Here is a 17,973-nt window from a genome sequence, read left to right as displayed (position 1 = left end):
AAAAAAAAACAAAACAAAACAAAAAAACCCACAAACTGAACAAAAAAACCCCACCAAACCAAAAACCAACCAACCAACCAACCAACCACACACCCCCCCCCCAAACCCCCCAAAACCAAACCAAAACAACAAAACCCCACCACATTAAAATGGAGGGCGTGGTTGAAAGGCCATGAGATCAAGTGGTTCATTGCTGTTTAGAAGTTCCAGATGGAAAGATAACCTTACCAGCTCTGTGGTTTGAAAATTGCCTTGCAAGTTAAGATGTGTAGTCACTTCCCATGCTGATGCAGCATGCAGCACTTCGGTCTATGGGTTCCTGCCAGGCTGTCTGCAAAATGCGTATGATGACACATGACTTTTGAATTGTCTAACTTGGAAAAAACAGATCCCTTCATGTGCTGGCCCAGCCTTCCAGGATGGTGCCTCCTATTCCTCACTCTTACCCGTGCACACATGCTGCTTTCTATTTGTGGCCTTCAGTATCACTAACAGTGGCAGATGGGAGACAGTGCTGAGATGGAGAGACTGTCAGTTTCAGGAAGACAAGGTAGGAGCAACTTAGCTGCAGGAAAGTGTACTTGGTCATGCAGCAAGGGCAGGCTGGGGAAGAAGTATTTCTTAGTTCCATCTGCTTTAGGATTTAGATTGAGCAACGCCAGGCCAGACCACGTGGTGATGAAATGGGCACTCTTCCGTACTTCCTTGTGCTCCACATCGTTGTGTGAAATCCCCTCTTTAACCAGAGCACAGTGGGGTAAATATTATATAGGGAGGTTTTTACACCAGTGATAAATAGCTCCTTACTTAAATATTTGTTACTGGCCTGAGTTTAAAAGCCTCTGTCTCTTCCTGCTGTACTGTCTTATCACGGATTGGTTCTCATTTCCTGAACACAGCTGTTCTGTAAATTTCTAGCTGACAATTTAGTGTAAGAAATCCATGCATTATTTTAAGAGGGCCATTAGTAGGCATCAGTATAATTCACTTGCTGCCTGAAGTGCTGGGGCAGGAAGGCTGTTCTGACCACAGCTAAACCTAGATGATTGCTCCCCAGCTGTCTGTCTCTTGCAGCACTCCTGGTGAGGGGTGACATAACTATGCCTGTGGTTGCTCTTCAGATTTCTTTTGTCAGACTGATGCTTTGTTTTGAGTGTGTGGGTTTTTTAATCTGAAGACGTAACATTTAAGAGTATTCATAGGGTGCCAACGGCTCCCACAGAGGCGAACTGCTGAGGCAAATACCTCCTTCCTTGTTTACTCCTTCCTGTGAAGCTGAACAGGTGGGAACTTCATACTTCACAGGAGGTTCTTTTTCTTGCCTTAGCTCTGGGGACAGAGAAATGCACAGAAGAATGAAACCAACAGTGTTTCCTGCCCTGTTTGTGTTTGTTAGTGTGACCAAGCTGGGGAGGAGGAGGGCCAGTGGGTTGGAGCTTGGCCAAGTGGTTCCTGACTCACCACCCTGGAGCACTTCCACCACGGCTTAGTGTACTTGTGAGAGGGAGGAGAGTGGCACAAGTAGAGACTGGCATGCTCCAGGACAGGGTGCACACGCTCCTCACATGCACCTGTCTGCTCCAGTGGAGCCCCTGTAGATAGCTGTACACACACAGCCGGTGCTGCCTTTCTGATGTGTCCTGCTACTCCTCCTGAGACTTTTAGAGGCTAGAAGTCACATCCAGACAGGAACCTGACCTTTCTCAAGATTGTACCTCTGTCCCTACTTCCCAGGCTGCTGTGTCAGCATGGGCACCTTCAGTTGAGGCGAGGGGCTGTTTGCTTCCAGGCTCAGTGGCCCTTTGGATCTTGAAGATGAGGAGTCTGGTGTAAGGGCTTCATATCCTGGTCCCAGGGGAGGAGGAGGCAGCAGCCTGCACGTCTCAGAAAGACATCTTGCATCACCTTCAAAGCAGTGTCTGGGTGCAAGAAAGAGAGCATGCTGGGGCTGGAAAAGCTGCTGCAGGCAGTACCTGACTGGGGATTGGCAAGCCATGCATGTGCCTATTACAAAGCAGAAGGTCCTGTTTTATGTAAGTCATCCTCCCTGGTTCATCCTTTTTAAGCTTTACATAACATGTATTACAGGGGCATTGCTACTGTGTGCACAGCTATACAGTATGCCAGGCAGTGAAGAACACTCCATATGGCAGCCTACGCTAGCTGATACCATCTTTGACATGGCAAAATGGCTTAATTTCCACCTTGCCTGACTGCATCCGCTTTCCATTCTGCAGATGATTTTGCTTTTCACTTTTAGAATCTTGATTTGTTGGTGAGGAGGGTAGATGTTGGTTAGCAGCTTGCCTTTCATGCGAAACAACATTTTTGGTACTGCGTCTGGCAGGGCTGCACCTCGTTATACATGTAATGCATCAATATGTCATTACTGCTCTTTGAGCTCCAAAAATCCTGGGGCTATGTTTATTTATGCTGCCTTCTGCAGCTCACAGCTACTGCTTAATGAAGTGTAGAGACTGTACAGAGTCCTGCCTTCAGCCATCTCCTTGCTGCCATTGCAGACAGAGAACTGATGTGTGACAGCCTACCAGTAACCTCCTACAGAAATGGGAGGGAGGGTGAATGTTGCACTCCCTTGCATGTGGTGTGGGGAAACTGTGCCCTGCAGGTGAAGTAAGTCCTGGAGAATCTGTGTGGGAATGCAAATAGTAAAGATAGTCTTATGCGGAGGGAGAGAAGATGGACTGTTCCCCACAGAAGGGGGCTGAGAACAGAAGGAAAACTAGAGGGCTTGGGCTGATTCTGGGAGGCAGAGTGCTGGATCCATGTCTGAGAATCAGTTAAAGAGTTTATAAGGGCATCAAAAGGAGCAACAGGGAGTCTTGGAAGTGGGGACAGGATAAGAACAGCTGTAGCCTGTTCTTCATTATAGGGGTGCTGAAGCAGGCCTGCAATTAATGAGGAAGGGAGCAGGCAGTCTAGGATGTGCAGGAGAAAAGAAAACAAAGGTCAGCTAGAAGAGAGTAAAAGGGAAGGGGGAGCTGAAAGTGGAGCCAGCACTCCTCCAACATCAGTACCACTCAGATGGTTTGAGTTTCAGTGGACTTGCTTTCCTCAGTGGTTCCACATCTCCATTGTTAAATGAGGTGTGGAGAGAGCTCTCCTGCAATTGAGAATATAAATAGACTCTGGGTGGAAAATATATCTGTCTGTCTCTCTAGTGAAAGGGCATGGCTACCCAATCAGACAGCTACATACTGAAAGTAGTGGGAGCTGCAGCTATACCCCATACAAGCCAGAACAGGCTTGTGGGTCTTCAGGGTATCTTCTGTTCTCCTCATCAGTTGCTGTGCCCACTTTATAGAGCACAAGTGGTTGTACTGAAGAGTGTGTGCACAGGTATGACTGCCTGCCCAGACTAGCACGCACTGGAGGTTTTGCTGCTTCTAAACACAGAAATCACAGTGAGATGAATGTGCTTCTGAGGCTTAAGCTCAGGAGAGGAGTGTGGGAACCTGCATGTGGAGAATAAACGGTGTATATTATTAGAGCAGCTATTTCAACATTTTGCTAGGTGGATATTGGAAGGGAGGGAAAAGTCCATCCCTCAGGATCACACTCTATGGTCTACAACATGAGTGACCATGGCTGATGATATTGGATTATGCTACAGTAGGAGCTGTGATTCGAGAACAAATAATGCAAAATCTGTGAGGTAATGCTGGAAAGTGAGTTTGGCCAAGTATTAGGGGGTTGAGCTCACAAATCCCCTGTGTTTGGTTGGTGTTCAAAGGCAAGAGTCCCTGCACTTGAGTGGCTCTGGATGGGCACCTATGTAAATTACTTGACTTAACTATGCCATGGCCCAGAGAGTGGGCTTCTGCTATCCTCCAGCATCATCCATTCCAACTCATTATGCAGCCCAGATGTGTTCTGTTGTGGGGACTGCACAAGGCAGTTGTTGAGTTAGGGTATAGGACTCTTATCTGGGTGCATCTAGAGCCTCAGAGAAAAGGCAGCCCATATCTGTGGGGTGCCAACTTGGGAACTTTGTGAAAGTTTGCAAAGAGGTTTTGGTTAATTGTAGCCCCGACAGGGATCTGAAGTGACATAAGCCATAGTGGGTGAATGGAAATTGCTTGTCACCACTGCAAGTTGGAAAGAAATGTTGACAAGGTGCTGGACCCCCTCAGTTGTCCTCGTGTGACATCCATTCAGCTGCCTTCAGAGGAGTGCATGTGGGCACAGGTCCAGCAGTGCAGTGCATATCACAGGCTCCACGTGGTGCCTTCTGCACCTCACAGTGAGGCTCTAGGTCTATATGGCTACACAAGTGCAACTTGAACAGATCACAAGGGCATATTTCCACAAAGGGAGGCTTTTGCAGGGACAGATCAAGTGTGTAGACAACGCTGCAACAGGCAGATGTCTGTTTCTCCTTCTTTTTTTGCTGTCACAGGAGGAAATGGCTTTAGGGGACTGGGATCCTATAACCCCACACATTATCTCTTCTCCTCCATGTATCTCTTCTCATTATGATGTACAGTGGGGAGCTTTGTTACTGGTTTTGGTGTACCAAGGCTAAATTAATGCAACGGCCCTTGCAGAGTGGAAGAGAGAGGAAACCTTCAGTCTCTGTTCTGTGTCTTTAGATGCTGCAGGGCTTAGACCTCACCAGGAAAAAACTACATCATCGTTACCCTGTTCTGCCTGAAGGGACATATATCAGGGCAGTCCCTGCATAAGCACCAGCCTTGGCAGTGCAGGGTTTCAGAAACAGCATGTAGAATAAGGGCTTTAGCTCCCAGCATAAGAACTTAATAAATTGCTGTGGATCAAGTCATTGTAGCAGGGAAAATGAAACGCAACAGGTGGCATACTCACTTGCTTAGCATGGCAATTTCCCTATGTTGGCAGAACTCCACAATGCAGGGGCTTTTGGTGGCCACTTTGACCAAAGCTACACCTTGAATTCCGTTGTCCAGTTCATAGTCTCTCTGTTAGAGCAACAAACAGTAAACAAGCCCTGTCTGAATGGAGGCAGAAACACACTTTTCCTCTCCAGGCCCAGGAAGAAACCCACTTCCTATTTTGAAGAATGAACTCAGACTTGGACAGGCTGCAACTTCCCACCTTCTGTGCTCTCACACACGTATGCTAGAGCTGGAGGTCTTGCTCAGGATAGAGGCAGCTCAAATGCTTGTTTTTCAGCAAGAAATAAGTTTTGCTAGGTCTAATGGAAACGTCTGGAGTGCGTAATCCCAGTTTACCTAGGTGTGTACACCCACTGAACACCAAATGCTGTGCCTTGGCTTCTGGCATCATTCTCCAAATTATGTAATGCATGGATGAGTGTCTTCTGTGGAGGAACAGGAGGAGTAAACATGTGTCTGAGGCTGGCTTATGCCTTACTGCTGGTAACATTTAAACAGTTACATTAGCATCAAACATTTAAATTCCCGTCCCCATCTGGTGGAAATCAGTTATGAAAAACAAAAAAAAGTGGGTGAAAATTCTTTTTGTGACTAGACGGGAACATCATTCCACTATAATAATATATTATTTCAAGGGATTTTTAAAAAGCTCTTTTTATTATAAGCTGCAAGTCTCATAGTGACATGGAAAAACCTCCTTATGTTCTAATAGAGTACAGCTTCCTTCAGCACCCAGCATCTTCATCCACCTGATTGAAGAAGTTGAGTAAACACTTAATCTGCCCCCTGCCAAGCCTTTGCCTGATCCCACATGTGTGTGTCTGAGCCCAGCATGGCCATGTGAGCTTCTTAGTGAATGTAGGAGATTTGGCATATCATCTTCCTTCAGAGAAGTGGAGAGGGCTGATGCTAAAAGTCCTTCCTGGGATACTGTTAAAAACTTCTCTGTTGCTGCTGTGTACTCATTGTATCCCTGTGAGGAGAAAAAACCTAGCTTAAAAATCATTTTCATGTGCCTAATTCTCACACAGTGACATTAAGAAAGAAGATAAGACCATCTCCCCTTATGCTTCCACTTAATGGGGTGGTTTTTATGGTCTCTAGCATGTAAGAAGTACACAGGAAGACTGGGAATAACAAGTAGCAGCGTGTAGGGACACCTTCCTCGGAGGTTACCCAAGCCCTTTTTCAGTTACTTGTGAAAGCCAGAGCTGATGCTGTCTGCAAGGTGCAGGCTGTGAAGAGGAAGCTTGTGATGGCAGAGAGAGAAACCTGAAAAGAGACTGTGGCTGGAGTTATTCTATAGGAAGCAATAGCTAAAGTTTTTGTCACATTTCTGCAAACTTTATTATTTTGAGTATTCAGCAGTGGTGAGATCATCTAACAGTGGAATAGCTGCATCTACATTAGTAAAACCTGTTCTCAGGTTAGGCCACTCATTTTCAAAAAGCACAAGTTTCAGGTAGTACCCTTAGTTTTTTATTGTGATCATGATCTCAGGGCTTGATTTGTGGATCAAAGCTAGTCCCGTCCTTCCCAGAGGAAACCTGAAGCAGACAGCAACTTTATGAAACCAGTGCCTAAAACAAGGTTTAGGGCAATATTTTCAGATACTGCACTGGATGGAAAAGATGGATAGCTATGAAAGTACCCTCTTATGTTTCCCTGTTATGTGTTCTCTTATATTGAATAATGCACATTTCTATGGATTTCCTAACCATTTGGTGTGTGTAGGACAGCATGAAATAATGTCTCTCTTGGCTGACACATAGCAAAGCTGTACTTAAAAAGCCACATGCAGGGGTTACCAATGCAACCATAAATACAAGGTTAAGTTTAAGAGGCTCTTAGTTGCAGAGAGGATACAGCAGCCTTTGGGGTTGTGTTGCGGTTTTTTTGCCAACAAAGAAGGAATGCTTATGGTATACATCAGGTAGGTAAGTGCATCAGGGGCCGTCATTTTCAACCTGGGGGCAGAAAAATGTACTGACTTCTACTTCTGCCAGCTCCTAAAGAAAAGACTAGGGGATTGGGGGTGAGGTAGTGTATTGGATAGACTGGCCTAGGCTAAGATAATGATGATATTGGTGGTAAAATAGTCCTAGGATAACTGCAGACCCTGGGGTTTTGAATTTTTATTACCAGGTTAACATCTTAATTTCAAGGAGAGACTAAGATAGCGAGCCCCTTCACAGCTCAGACAGTTTGAGCAGATGCTGACTTTCTGTTCTGGTGTGGTAGTTCATGCTTGCTCATCTTTGCTCTCTACTCTGCAGTTGTGGTTGACGTTTGCTCCTGTGGCTGATAAGACAGCTGCCTACTTCCACATTTCCTTGGAGATGGTCAACTGGCTCTCAATAGTGTACCTCCTCATCTCAATCCCATTTGGTCTGGTGGCAACATGGATTCTTGACACCGTGGGGCTCAGATGTGCTGTGAGTTGAACTGTTCTATTTCCCTGAGTGTGTTTTACCTTGAGATAGCAGTAGCTGCACAAAACACTAACATGCATACCAGTAATGAGAATTTTGCCAAATGCTGCAGAGGATAAGGATGTCAGAAGCTCTGTGCTCATTCTGTAATAGCTGTCACATCACCACAAGCTGGGGAGTGGTAGGAAAAGTCAGAATAATGTTGCATCTTTACTTGCCTTTTCCTGCTTCTGCATTTGTTGTTTTAGCAAACTGACTGGGACAGAGGCTGTGAGCTGACTCTGTGAACACCTTGCCAGTTTAAGGACCAGCAGAGCAGGGTGCAAGCAGAGAAGCCCTGTCAACTCAGAGTTTGGTCTGTGCTAAGCCAGCTCAGGATCTCTACACATTCTTCCTGAAAGCAAGAGTGTTGTGTAATGTGGCACTAAAACACAGGCATTGTAGTGGTGCAGAAGAGCACTTGCAGAATCTGTGTGCTGGATGACTCATTGCCACGATCTTTGGATTGTCACAGGAACATACGGGTGATGGCACAGACTTGCAAACAGAGTGTAGTTAGTGAACTTTGGATTTCTCATCAATTCCATGGCTGTGTCTGCTGCCTTGCATAAGCTATGTTGTGGTGTAGTTCTCACTTGGGGTCAGGACAGGCACTTTGCTCCTTAAGGAGTTGGGTGACTCACATAGTGTTGCATAAGGAGCATCTTGTGGTGACCAGGAGTGGGGGCGGTCTGCAGGCAACACCCAGTGTCCCTGTAGTGCATCTGAAACCCTGTTCATGCTACTCTGTTCTGCCCTTCAGGCTTCAGCACACAACCCCTGGCTGTTTTTGCTTGCTGCAGGTGATCCTGAGTGCATGGCTGAACATGATGGGTAGCATCATCCGGATGTTCAGCGTCCTGAAGTTCCTGAGCTTGGGTTCCCAGAGTTACTGGTACCTGTATATTGGGCAGTGCCTCTGTGCACTGGCACAGCCCCTTATCATCTTTTCACCAACAAAAGTGGCAGCCCTATGGTTCCCTGACCACCAGAGAGCGACAGCAAATATGATTGCATCAATGTGTAAGTGATAGCTGCAAAGTAATGTTCTTGCCTCCCAGAACTTGCCAGCATTTGCTTGCCTTTCAGAGGCAGCAGACAGAGGAAAACATCTATACTACAACCATTTGGCCCTGCAAATACAAGTCTGCCAGAGAGTCTCGTGGCCACGTGCAATAAGCCAGTGCCTTCAAGGCATTTCTGTGCCAGGGAGCAAGAAGTGGGCCATAGCTCTATCCAGATGCAAAGTTCAAAGTTAAGCCACCCAGACTTCCAGCTTTATTCCTCTCTGCCATGATGAGGTGATCATCTTTGCCTACATATCATAGAGGTTGATGACAGCCCTCAGTGTTACTAAATCTAAAGTCTGTAGTGACCTTAATTCTATAGCTTCATAGGGAGGTGTCCAACTTACATGTACTGCCAGCAGACACAATTGCCAAATTCTGTAACCTGAGAGAGGTGAGGCTTCTGCAGCAATTTTGTCCACCAGTTTGTCCAGTGGCAAGGCTGAGCACGTATTCCTAATCGGTATGTATATAAACACAGTTAAAATATACTCAGCTGGCCACACAAACATGTTGTGGATGCTAAATCCTGCAGAACTACCCATGCATAAACCACATCTTCCTCACAGAGTGCTTGGAGGCTGGGAAACTGGAGTGGAGGCACCAGATACCCTTGCTCTAGTATCATTCCTGTCTTGGCTTATGCTAGAGTCAGGGCACTCCACTTGACAGACCTGTGTCCTCTCTCCATGTCACATTTTCCAGCAGTGAGAAGAAATCTCTAAAGACTTTAGAGGTGCCCCAGAAACTGGGCTGGTGCACTGAGTCTAGCTGGGAAATCTCACAGGGTGTGGGGATTCCCACCTGCCCTTCCTTCAAAACAGCCAACAGTTGCCTTCCCTTCCCCACTGCCTTGGAGAGGGGAAGAGGTAGACATGGGGGAAAGGGCAGTATAGGAGCTCCCCTATGCAGCCCTGCACATGCTGCTGCAAACCCAGAGCACAGACATTATTCTTTAGCAAGAATAGCTTTATTGTGTCAGAACAAATACATTCTTTTAACACTGCCTTTTCTATAATAGGGTGTACATGATGGTTCACCTTGTTTCCAAGGGCTGAGCTAGACCTTCCCTACTGGAGAAGGAATGTGTGGTGCAATACAAGTACAATGCTACCAGGGATCACTGGACACCTGGTGCTTCACTGTCCTCAAGGTCCCCAGCCCGCAGGCAGCTTGCTCTTTTTCAGTGAAAGAGCAGCCAGAACAGCCAAGGAGCATTTATTCCACATAGTGTCCTCAGACCTTACAGACCCAAATGGAATGGGAAAGAATAAAACTGAAGAGCAAGAAATAGTGGAAATCCAAGACCTGAAGCTATTCAGTCTGTGGCATGTTGAAAAATTAGTGTGAGGACCGAATGGGCCCTGATTATAATCTGCTGCAATACTTGCATGTTGCTGTGTGGAGAGCTCCTATTAATAATGTATGGCTACACCCATTACTATATTCTGTGCAAAATCAGGATTTCATTTCAAGAAAGTTGAAATACTGCCTAGAAGGAGTACCTGTCACAGCCCCAGTCATTGACTGTGGTGGTTAGTTACCTCACTGAAAAATGTCTATATGTTGCGTGTCATCTTAAGGCTCTTTAACCCCAGCTATTCAGTCTTGTTGCACCTGTTTGTCAGGTAGTTATGGACAGAGTGATCTCTTCTCTGCTTTGTCTAGAAAGACTGAACGGTTCCAACCCAGTCACTTTTCAGGCACATTTTCCTTTTGCCTCTTCCCACATGCCTCCATGTCTGCCTGTTGCTCACATGAGCTTTTTCTCTCAGCTTACTCCAGTTTATCCATACCCATTTCCTGTGCTAATGATGGAGCAGCATTTGGCATTGCTATACTGCCTGTATCAGTGCTGCAACCAGAAACTGGCCCTACAGCCTCCTACTGGTGTCCCCACAGCTCCTACCAGTGCTTCTGTGTAGTCTTCCCTGTGCTTGTGCACAGACAAAAATGGACCCTGCACCCAGGATCCTGCTGAGCAGCTGCAATCAGTGTGACTCAGCTGTGCTTTTGAATATTTATTATATTTTGGTCCTCCCCATCATTTGCAGAGACTTACTCACAGAGAAGAAGTACAGGGCCAACATCTGATCCCCTGTGAAGACCATGAGAAATTCTCTGTCAGGAGTAGAAAGACCTTTTTTGAGTCCACTGAAGTGATCTTCTTAGTTCACTGTAGTCTGTCAGCATGTCATTTTCTGCACCCTGCAGAGTTTTAGTGCATCAACATCACTGCACACAAAAGACAGGCCCCGTTGCTGAGTATTGCAAGCTAATCCACAAGGACCTCTGGACCATAATGTACAGCTCATTAACGCCAGTGATCTCCTTTCCATTCTTAGTGTAGACTCATATAATTATCTTGCTAGGATGAGAAGGTAGCTGAAACTCTGTAATTACTCATATAGCCTCACTTAGACTTTTAAAATTTAGCCCAATGCTTACATTTCCACCCGTCACATATACATTTTGGAACTGCTTCAGCATGCAAATAATTCATGGAAACACCTGCATTAGTTTTCAGGCAGTCCCCTACAATGCCCAGGTGCATTTTGCCACAATGGAGAAGCTTCAGTCCATCTCCCTGGAAACTGTTGTTTAATTATGTCCATGTATTTAGAAGCAGGTAACATTTCACCAGGATCGTAAGCTACTACTTTCTCAAGTACAGCAATGCTACAGTTGTTGTAGCTATAGCACTATTTATGGTGCCTCTGCAGAATCATAGAACAGACAAGGTTGAAAGACACCTCTTGAGATCATCTTGTCCAACCCCCTGCTCAAGCAGGGTGGGCTAGAGCAGGTTGCTCAGGGTCAGTCAGGTTTTTACTGTCTCCACAGATGGATATGTTACAACTTACCTGGACAAGTTGTTTCAGTGTTCAACCACTGGGTGTGGGTAAGACCCACTTCTTGCTCTCCAGCATGGAAAGGCCTGCCTGTCTTTCAGGGCCTTGATGGCACTGGTTTATTGCACATGGCTGTGAGACTCTTGGGCAGAGCTGTGTTTGCCAGATCAGTATAATCTTTGTCTCCCTGATACTGGTGAGCATAGAACTGGACACAATACATGTAGCCTCAGTAATGCCAAATAGAGAGGATCACCTCCAGCTGACAACACTGTGCCTAATGCAGCCCGCCATGGTAGTGATCTTTACCATGGGGTTTTGTTGCTGGCTCATGGTCAAATTGGTGTCCCCCAGGACCCCTACCACTCCCACAGATTCCCTCTGCAGAGCTGCTTTTCACCTGGTCAGCCCCCGGCTGTACTTGCGGGTGGGGTTATTCCTCCCCAGCTGCAGGACCTGACATTTCCTCTTGTTGAAATTCACAACATTCCTCTCTGATTGTTTCTCCAGCCTGTTGAGGTTTCTCTGAATGGCAGTGCAGCCATCTCTTTCAGCAGCTGCTCCTCACAGTGTCACATTGTCTGCACACTGGCTGTGAGTGCTCTCTGCTCTACTGTCCAGGTTTTTTCTTAAGGTTAAACTGTACAGGCCCCAGTGTGAAGCCCTGGGGTGCTCCACAAGTGACTGGCCTCATGCTGGATTTCACACCAGTTATTATAATCCTCTGGGCCTAACTGTTCAATGGACTTCCTGCACACTAACAGAAAAATCAACTTCATTTGTTTGACTCTTTGAAGAACACTGCCTTACAGTTAAAATATTTTCTCCTGTAATTTTGGATGTTCCTAAGCTGAGTCCCAGGTGTACTGCTTCACATGCTGCTCAGATCCAGCCCCATAACAGTGTAACCCCCTACTCCAGCACAGACAAGTATCCAAGATTCTCTTCTGCCGTGTAATTTTTAGAGTTGGCAGCAGAAAGCAGCTTATATGCCAAGCTGGGCTTTACAGAGGAGCTGTATTGGCTTAAAGGGTGTCAGGAATGACCTAGTGTCACTTAAGAGAGCTGTCATAGGGCTATTCTGCTTTCCATGCCCTTTTGGCAAAGAAGACTAATGGCTTCCTGGTGACCATTGGGAATAGCATTGTCAGCATCTTGAGGGAGGTCCCTGTACATATCTGAAGAGCTGTGTCCAGTTCTAGGATCCTCAGTACAAGAACACATACATGAATATGTCCATACATATAATTGTAAGTCCAATTAAGAGCCACTAAGGTAGCTAGGGGAGTGGAGCATCTGTCATGCCAGCTGGGGCTAAGAGAGCTGTGTCTGTTCACCCTTGAGAAGGATCAGGGGGATCTTGCTCATATGTATACATGCCTAATGGCATAGGAGGAGCAAAGAAGGGAAAGCATCTCTATTTGTTACTGCTGTCATATAACATCAAGACAGATTACATGGATTCATTCATCCTTATTTTGTCTGTTCAGTTTAGTGTTTACTGAGGCAGCCGTGTGAGGACACCATAATTCATAGATGAAACCCAGTTTTCAGGAGCTAGGATTTGTAGAGAAACAGATTTGTAGAATGGGCTTCATGGGGGTGAAGGAGCAGATGTGGCAACAGTGAGACCACAGTCAACTTCTCCAAATGTTTGCCTATTGATTTCTCCCTATATGTGCCTGGTTCTGTTGTTACTCACCCATTTGCTGCGCACCACAGCTCTGGTGCTGACTGGCAGTGGGTGTGAACACATGGTTCTGACTGCATGCATTAGAAAATTGTCTCTCTGTTTCCTTCCAGCGAATCCTTTGGGTATTTTTATAGCGAACATGCTGTCACCTGCACTAGTTCCTGAAGGAAAGCACATCCCATTGATGGTAAATGAAAATTGCTTTAATCACCCTGCTGGGCTGATTTGGGACCAGCTGATTTATTTATTTGGAGGCATTGGAGCTGAAAAGACCGGTAACTTGTCTTTACTTTGTGTTATGTAGCTAGGTGTCTATGCCATCCCAGCAGTCACAGCCTGTGTTCTAGCAACTGTGGGGATTTGTGACAAGGTTCCTCCAACGCCTCCTTCAGCCAGTGCCACTAGCTCCACCTCCCAGCCTTTCTTCACAGGGCTTAAAATGGTAAGTGCTGTAGCACAAAGAGAGACCAGTGCTAGAGTGAGGGATGCAGCCCTGCCAGGCAGGGATGTGCTAAGTAATCTGCTGACAAAGAACTCTGAACTCCACCAAATCCTCCATGGAAAGCCTTCTGAAGGAGACCAGGATCCCTTCCTTTCCCAAGGAGTGGAAGCTGCTCACAGCAGAGCTTCGAGAGATGCTATCTGACCATTCAGCTGTGGGCTGGCTGCTGTTCAGCTAGCTCAAACAGGCATACCTGGGCTCACCCAAGAGGACCACACAACCTGAGCCTTCTGAGCAGATATGTCAACAAGTAGGACAGCACATGGTGAAGTGAGGGAAGACTTTAGGCACTGAAGAGTTCCTTTCTTACTACATGGTTCCCATTTTAACTCGTCCTCTGGTTGAACTGACAGGAGACCCGGACTCCTCTAGTAATTGCAGGGTTTCCCTGTCAACATTTCTAACTGAGTGGTCAGAGCCACAGACCCTCAAGCCTACTGACCAAGCCAGCCCTTTTTTTCCCCTCCACTGCTTTAAATGCTGTGTTATCTTCTTTCTCTAGCTGCTGAGAAACAAGCCGTACATCATCCTGGCACTGTCTTTTGGAGGAGGAATTGCGGTGTTCACTTGCTTTACAGCTCTACTGGAACAGATCCTTTGTGAAAAGGGGTATTCAAATGTGAGTATTCATCTTTTCTTCCCCATTGTCTGCATCTTCTACGATATGATAAAAATTATTTTCCCTGATAAGAAACTCAGAGCAAAATGAAGACAGTTGAATACGGTGCACTGTCTCATATCTTGTTTGCTCATGTTATCTAATATAGATTAAACAGTGCATTAATCCATAGCACAGTCAGTCTCTCAGTATAATGGGGTGATAGGCATTTTCATTACTGCCCATGGCCAGACTGCCATTTACAAATGAAAAAACCCTTACTCCTCAATCACTTTTTAGGAAAAAAAATGTGTTGAGTTTTTTTCTAAGCCACTCCAGAGCACTGATGTCTATGCAGCCTTCTGACAGCTTCCTGAGAATAAGACGGGGCCCAAGTAGGCCCTAGAGTGAAGCTGAAGGCAGGATAATGCAAGCACCTCTTACTCTTTGCACAGTCCTACATAAAGCCAGGGTAGCAGAGGAAGTCACAGGTACTGTGACAGTTTTTCCCCCATCCTTCCCATTGCACTGGCCAGGTGCTGCTTCTACTTGAGCACAATGTGTACACAGCTGGTTCTTCCTGCTCTCTCCCTGCAATACCAAGGAGCTGCCTCAGTTCTTGTGTTTCCCTGCAGACAGGCAGCACTTCAGTGCTCCTGCAGTTATCCCCATGGAGGTCCTCTTAAAACACCTCTCCAGCTGTTATGTATGCACATCTACACATCTGATCTCTGTCGACTTCCTCACAGCTCCCAGGTCTGATACCTGTCTCAGTGCTCCATAGCCAGATCACATTTACACACTCCAATGGCTTTAACCTGGAAGCTTTTTACATTTTGCAGCCTTGCTTCCTGTGTATCATGACACTTCCGTCTGTATGTCACTAGCTTGCTCTGGCTCTTTAGCCCACAGGAGCTATTCCAGATGCCCTTTCCTTCCAATGTGCCCCAAAGCTCCCAGAAACATTTGCCCAAAACTGTTACAGCTTCCCTGCTTTCAAGACTGGTGTCTGCATTTGAATGCTTACAAAGCTGAAGGAGTGGAACAAGCAAAGATAGTTACAGCAGGCAACAGAACATGTGCCCTGTCCTCACTGCTGCATACTGACTGTCTAAGTAGACCCCCTTGCCACAGGCAGGTAGTGTTGCATCTAACATGCTTTGGGTCTGCTAGCCTTGAGGAGGGCATTCTGCCAATGCCAGTCCCTGGTTCTTGGTAAGAAAATGGCCAGGAGCACGAGTATAAATAGAAGCAGATCCCAAGGCAGTTGGACTTGTTACCACCGGTGTGGACAAGGCACATGATTGCCCCTAGAGGACCCAAGAACAGCCTGGACTGGAGCATTTAATGTCAGGGAACTGCTGCTGCTTTTCATGAAGCCTTCCTTGCCAGGTGTGCAGAGACTTGTCATCCTTTGAGACCTTGGGAGTGCTGTGACCCTGCTGTCCCCACACACTTGTCACAGCTCCTAAACCCTGCTGTTTGCTACTCAGCCCTGCGGAGGCATCAGCTATTGCAACAGACAGTGAAGGTTTTCCTACCTCAGTAAGTGGCCCAGTAGCAGCAGGCAGATGGATCAAAACCTCTTTCCTAACTGCTCCAGTTCCTCAGTTACTTGTTTTTCTGCCCTACAGAAATTTGCTGGCCTGAATGGTGCACTGTTCACACTGTGTGGTTTGTTGGGTGCTTTCCTGCTAGGCCTATATGTTGACCGGACGAGGCATTTCATAGAGTCCACCAAGATTTGTTTCTGTCTGAGTGCCCTAGCTGGCATCATGTTCGCTGTGGTGAGTTCTCCCTTGCATTGCATCATACCTGTGGGCTTAGTCCTGGTGCTATCTGATAAATCATCAAATCAACCAAGGTAATTTGATGTCATAGTATTTCTTGAGCCACTTGTTATGCTTTGGGATTATCTCTCTGGGCTAGGAATGTTTTAAATAAAAACCCTTTACTGAGGATTTCACAGTCACTGTGGTGCATGAGACAGATTACTTCATGATATAAACAAATTGGCAGAATTTTACTTCCTTACATTGGGTCACCATGGTTTTTTTACTGGCCAGAAGAGCATTCTTTCCAAAAGTAAATGGAATTGCTGAATATCCATCTTACCAAAATGAACAAGAATGCCACAGTCCCAACACCTGCCTTTAACCATGGTGGCTGCCAGGAGTGTAAGATTAGCAGAAGGGTCCTAGCTATGTGCCTAGTTCTGCAGTAGTTCCTCAAAGAAGACAAGAAAAGGCAGATGCAGAAAAGGGAGAAACTTGAATCCTGCCAGGAGAGGAATGCAGAACCCAGAGACCTTCCACCCATGGGACTGGGGTGCAAGTACTGCACTCACGCACAGCCTCTGCCAGTGGGAGCCATCCTCCCCTCAGGAACCTGAGCAGGAGGCACAGGACTCCTAGCAGTGCAGAGGACCCAGACTGGTGCAGGACTCTGATTTCCCAACAAGCTTGTGCTGTGCAATTCTCCTGTGTGCTGAAAAACCCAGGCTTTCAATACTACTTTGAAAAGACAGAAAAATCCAATGGCTTTCTCGGTGGTGGACAACTTGGCTAAAGCAGACCTGGCATTTTCCCCTTTAGTACTCTGGCGTTCGCTGGGGCAATGGCCTGAGTACAAGTCAGCATCCTTGGGTTCAGATAAGGCACAGAGTAGGTAAGAGGCTGTGGGAGGAGCAACAAGCAAACCTTTCCATCCTCCCCTTCAGTCCTTCCCCTTCATCCCATACAGATGAGCTCTACACATTCAAAGTAGAAAATTGGAAAACACCCATTCAAATCTGCTTGATGCCTTGATGCTTTGAACTCGTATTCCAGACACACAGTTTTCCTTGAGTTTACCAGTTTAGCTGAGCCAGGCCTGCTGCAGCCATGCCAGAACAGACACTTTATGTTCTTCTATGGGAATTTATTACATAGTTAAGGAAGGAGGTACCAGCACTGTGGATGCAGGATTTATGCACTTGACTTCACTAGCATTGGCTGGACAACCCCATGCTTTTTCCTCCAGAGGTAGGGACAGGGTTGTTCTAGGCACTTCACTAAGAGTTTTTTAATGTTTCAGGTGGTGGTTTGTTTGTTTTTTGTTTGGTTTGGGTTTGGTGGGGGTTTTTTTGTTGTTTGGGGGTTTTTTGTTGTTTTTTTTTTATGGTAAAACACCAATGTTGCAAACATTAGACTGAAATGGTAAGGAATTGTTTTCCTTATCAATGAGCTGCAACAACCCAGGGGATTCTCTCATACATAATCCAGTGCAAACACCACTTCTGAAATGTTGGTTTACACTGGGAGAAAGGTGTGTGTTTCTCTTTGTGCAAGAGATATGTTAAGCACTCCTGGTAAGTTACTAATCAGGAAGTCAAGTCATAGTAATATGACCACACCAGTGCTTTTTAGGTAATTCTACTAATCCTCTCTCCCCTGCTTAGATTCAACAGATAAATCTCCATTGTTTAGCCATTTGTTGACTCTAGAGGGCTGGAGGGTAAAAGAAAGATTTCAGGAACAGGTAGGGAAGGTACTGGTGAGAACAGTGAGCCCTTGGGACTTTCTGCAGATTATGGGTGGAGAGACTTTCTGCACAGCCATGCTGACACTGAGACTTAGATGTTGCTTTTCTGCCTGCAGGCTTCCCGGTTCAGACATCAACCCATCATGGTGGCCGTTGCCAGCTCACTCTTTGGTTTCTTCGGTTTTGCCATCTACCCCATTTCCATGGAGCTGGCTGTGGAGTGCTCCTACCCTGTGGGAGAGGGCACATCTACAGGCCTGATTTTTGTTGCAAGGTAAGCAGGCACAATTGAGAGCTGAACCTGGGTTCAAACACACACAGAGGGGTGTGGGTGCAGATGGAGAAAAGCATGGACATCAGTGCTAGCTATCCT

The 17,973-nt window shown here is 46.3% G+C and overlaps 1 protein-coding gene across 1 annotated transcript in view; it reads left to right on the top strand.

Moving 5' to 3' along the window:
- The window catches only part of MFSD7 (major facilitator superfamily domain containing 7), a 24,011-nt gene that overhangs the window by 3,497 nt on the left and 2,541 nt on the right, over positions 1-17,973 (top strand). Inside the window, 8 exon segments of the mRNA XM_010003802.1 lie at positions 7,137-7,170; positions 7,173-7,330; positions 8,170-8,389; positions 13,089-13,165; positions 13,283-13,420; positions 13,983-14,099; positions 15,713-15,865; positions 17,717-17,874. Of these exon segments, the coding sequence (XP_010002104.1) occupies positions 7,137-7,170; positions 7,173-7,330; positions 8,170-8,389; positions 13,089-13,165; positions 13,283-13,420; positions 13,983-14,099; positions 15,713-15,865; positions 17,717-17,874 (1,055 nt within the window).

The sequence above is a fragment of the Chaetura pelagica genome, unplaced genomic scaffold, assembly GCF_000747805.2.
Source record: "Chaetura pelagica isolate M959 unplaced genomic scaffold, ChaPel_1.0 scaffold241, whole genome shotgun sequence".
In the NCBI taxonomy this organism is placed as follows: Eukaryota; Metazoa; Chordata; class Aves; order Apodiformes; family Apodidae; genus Chaetura; species Chaetura pelagica.
The sequence above is the reverse complement of the archived record's forward strand: the minus strand, read 5'-3'. Positions and strand labels throughout refer to the sequence as shown.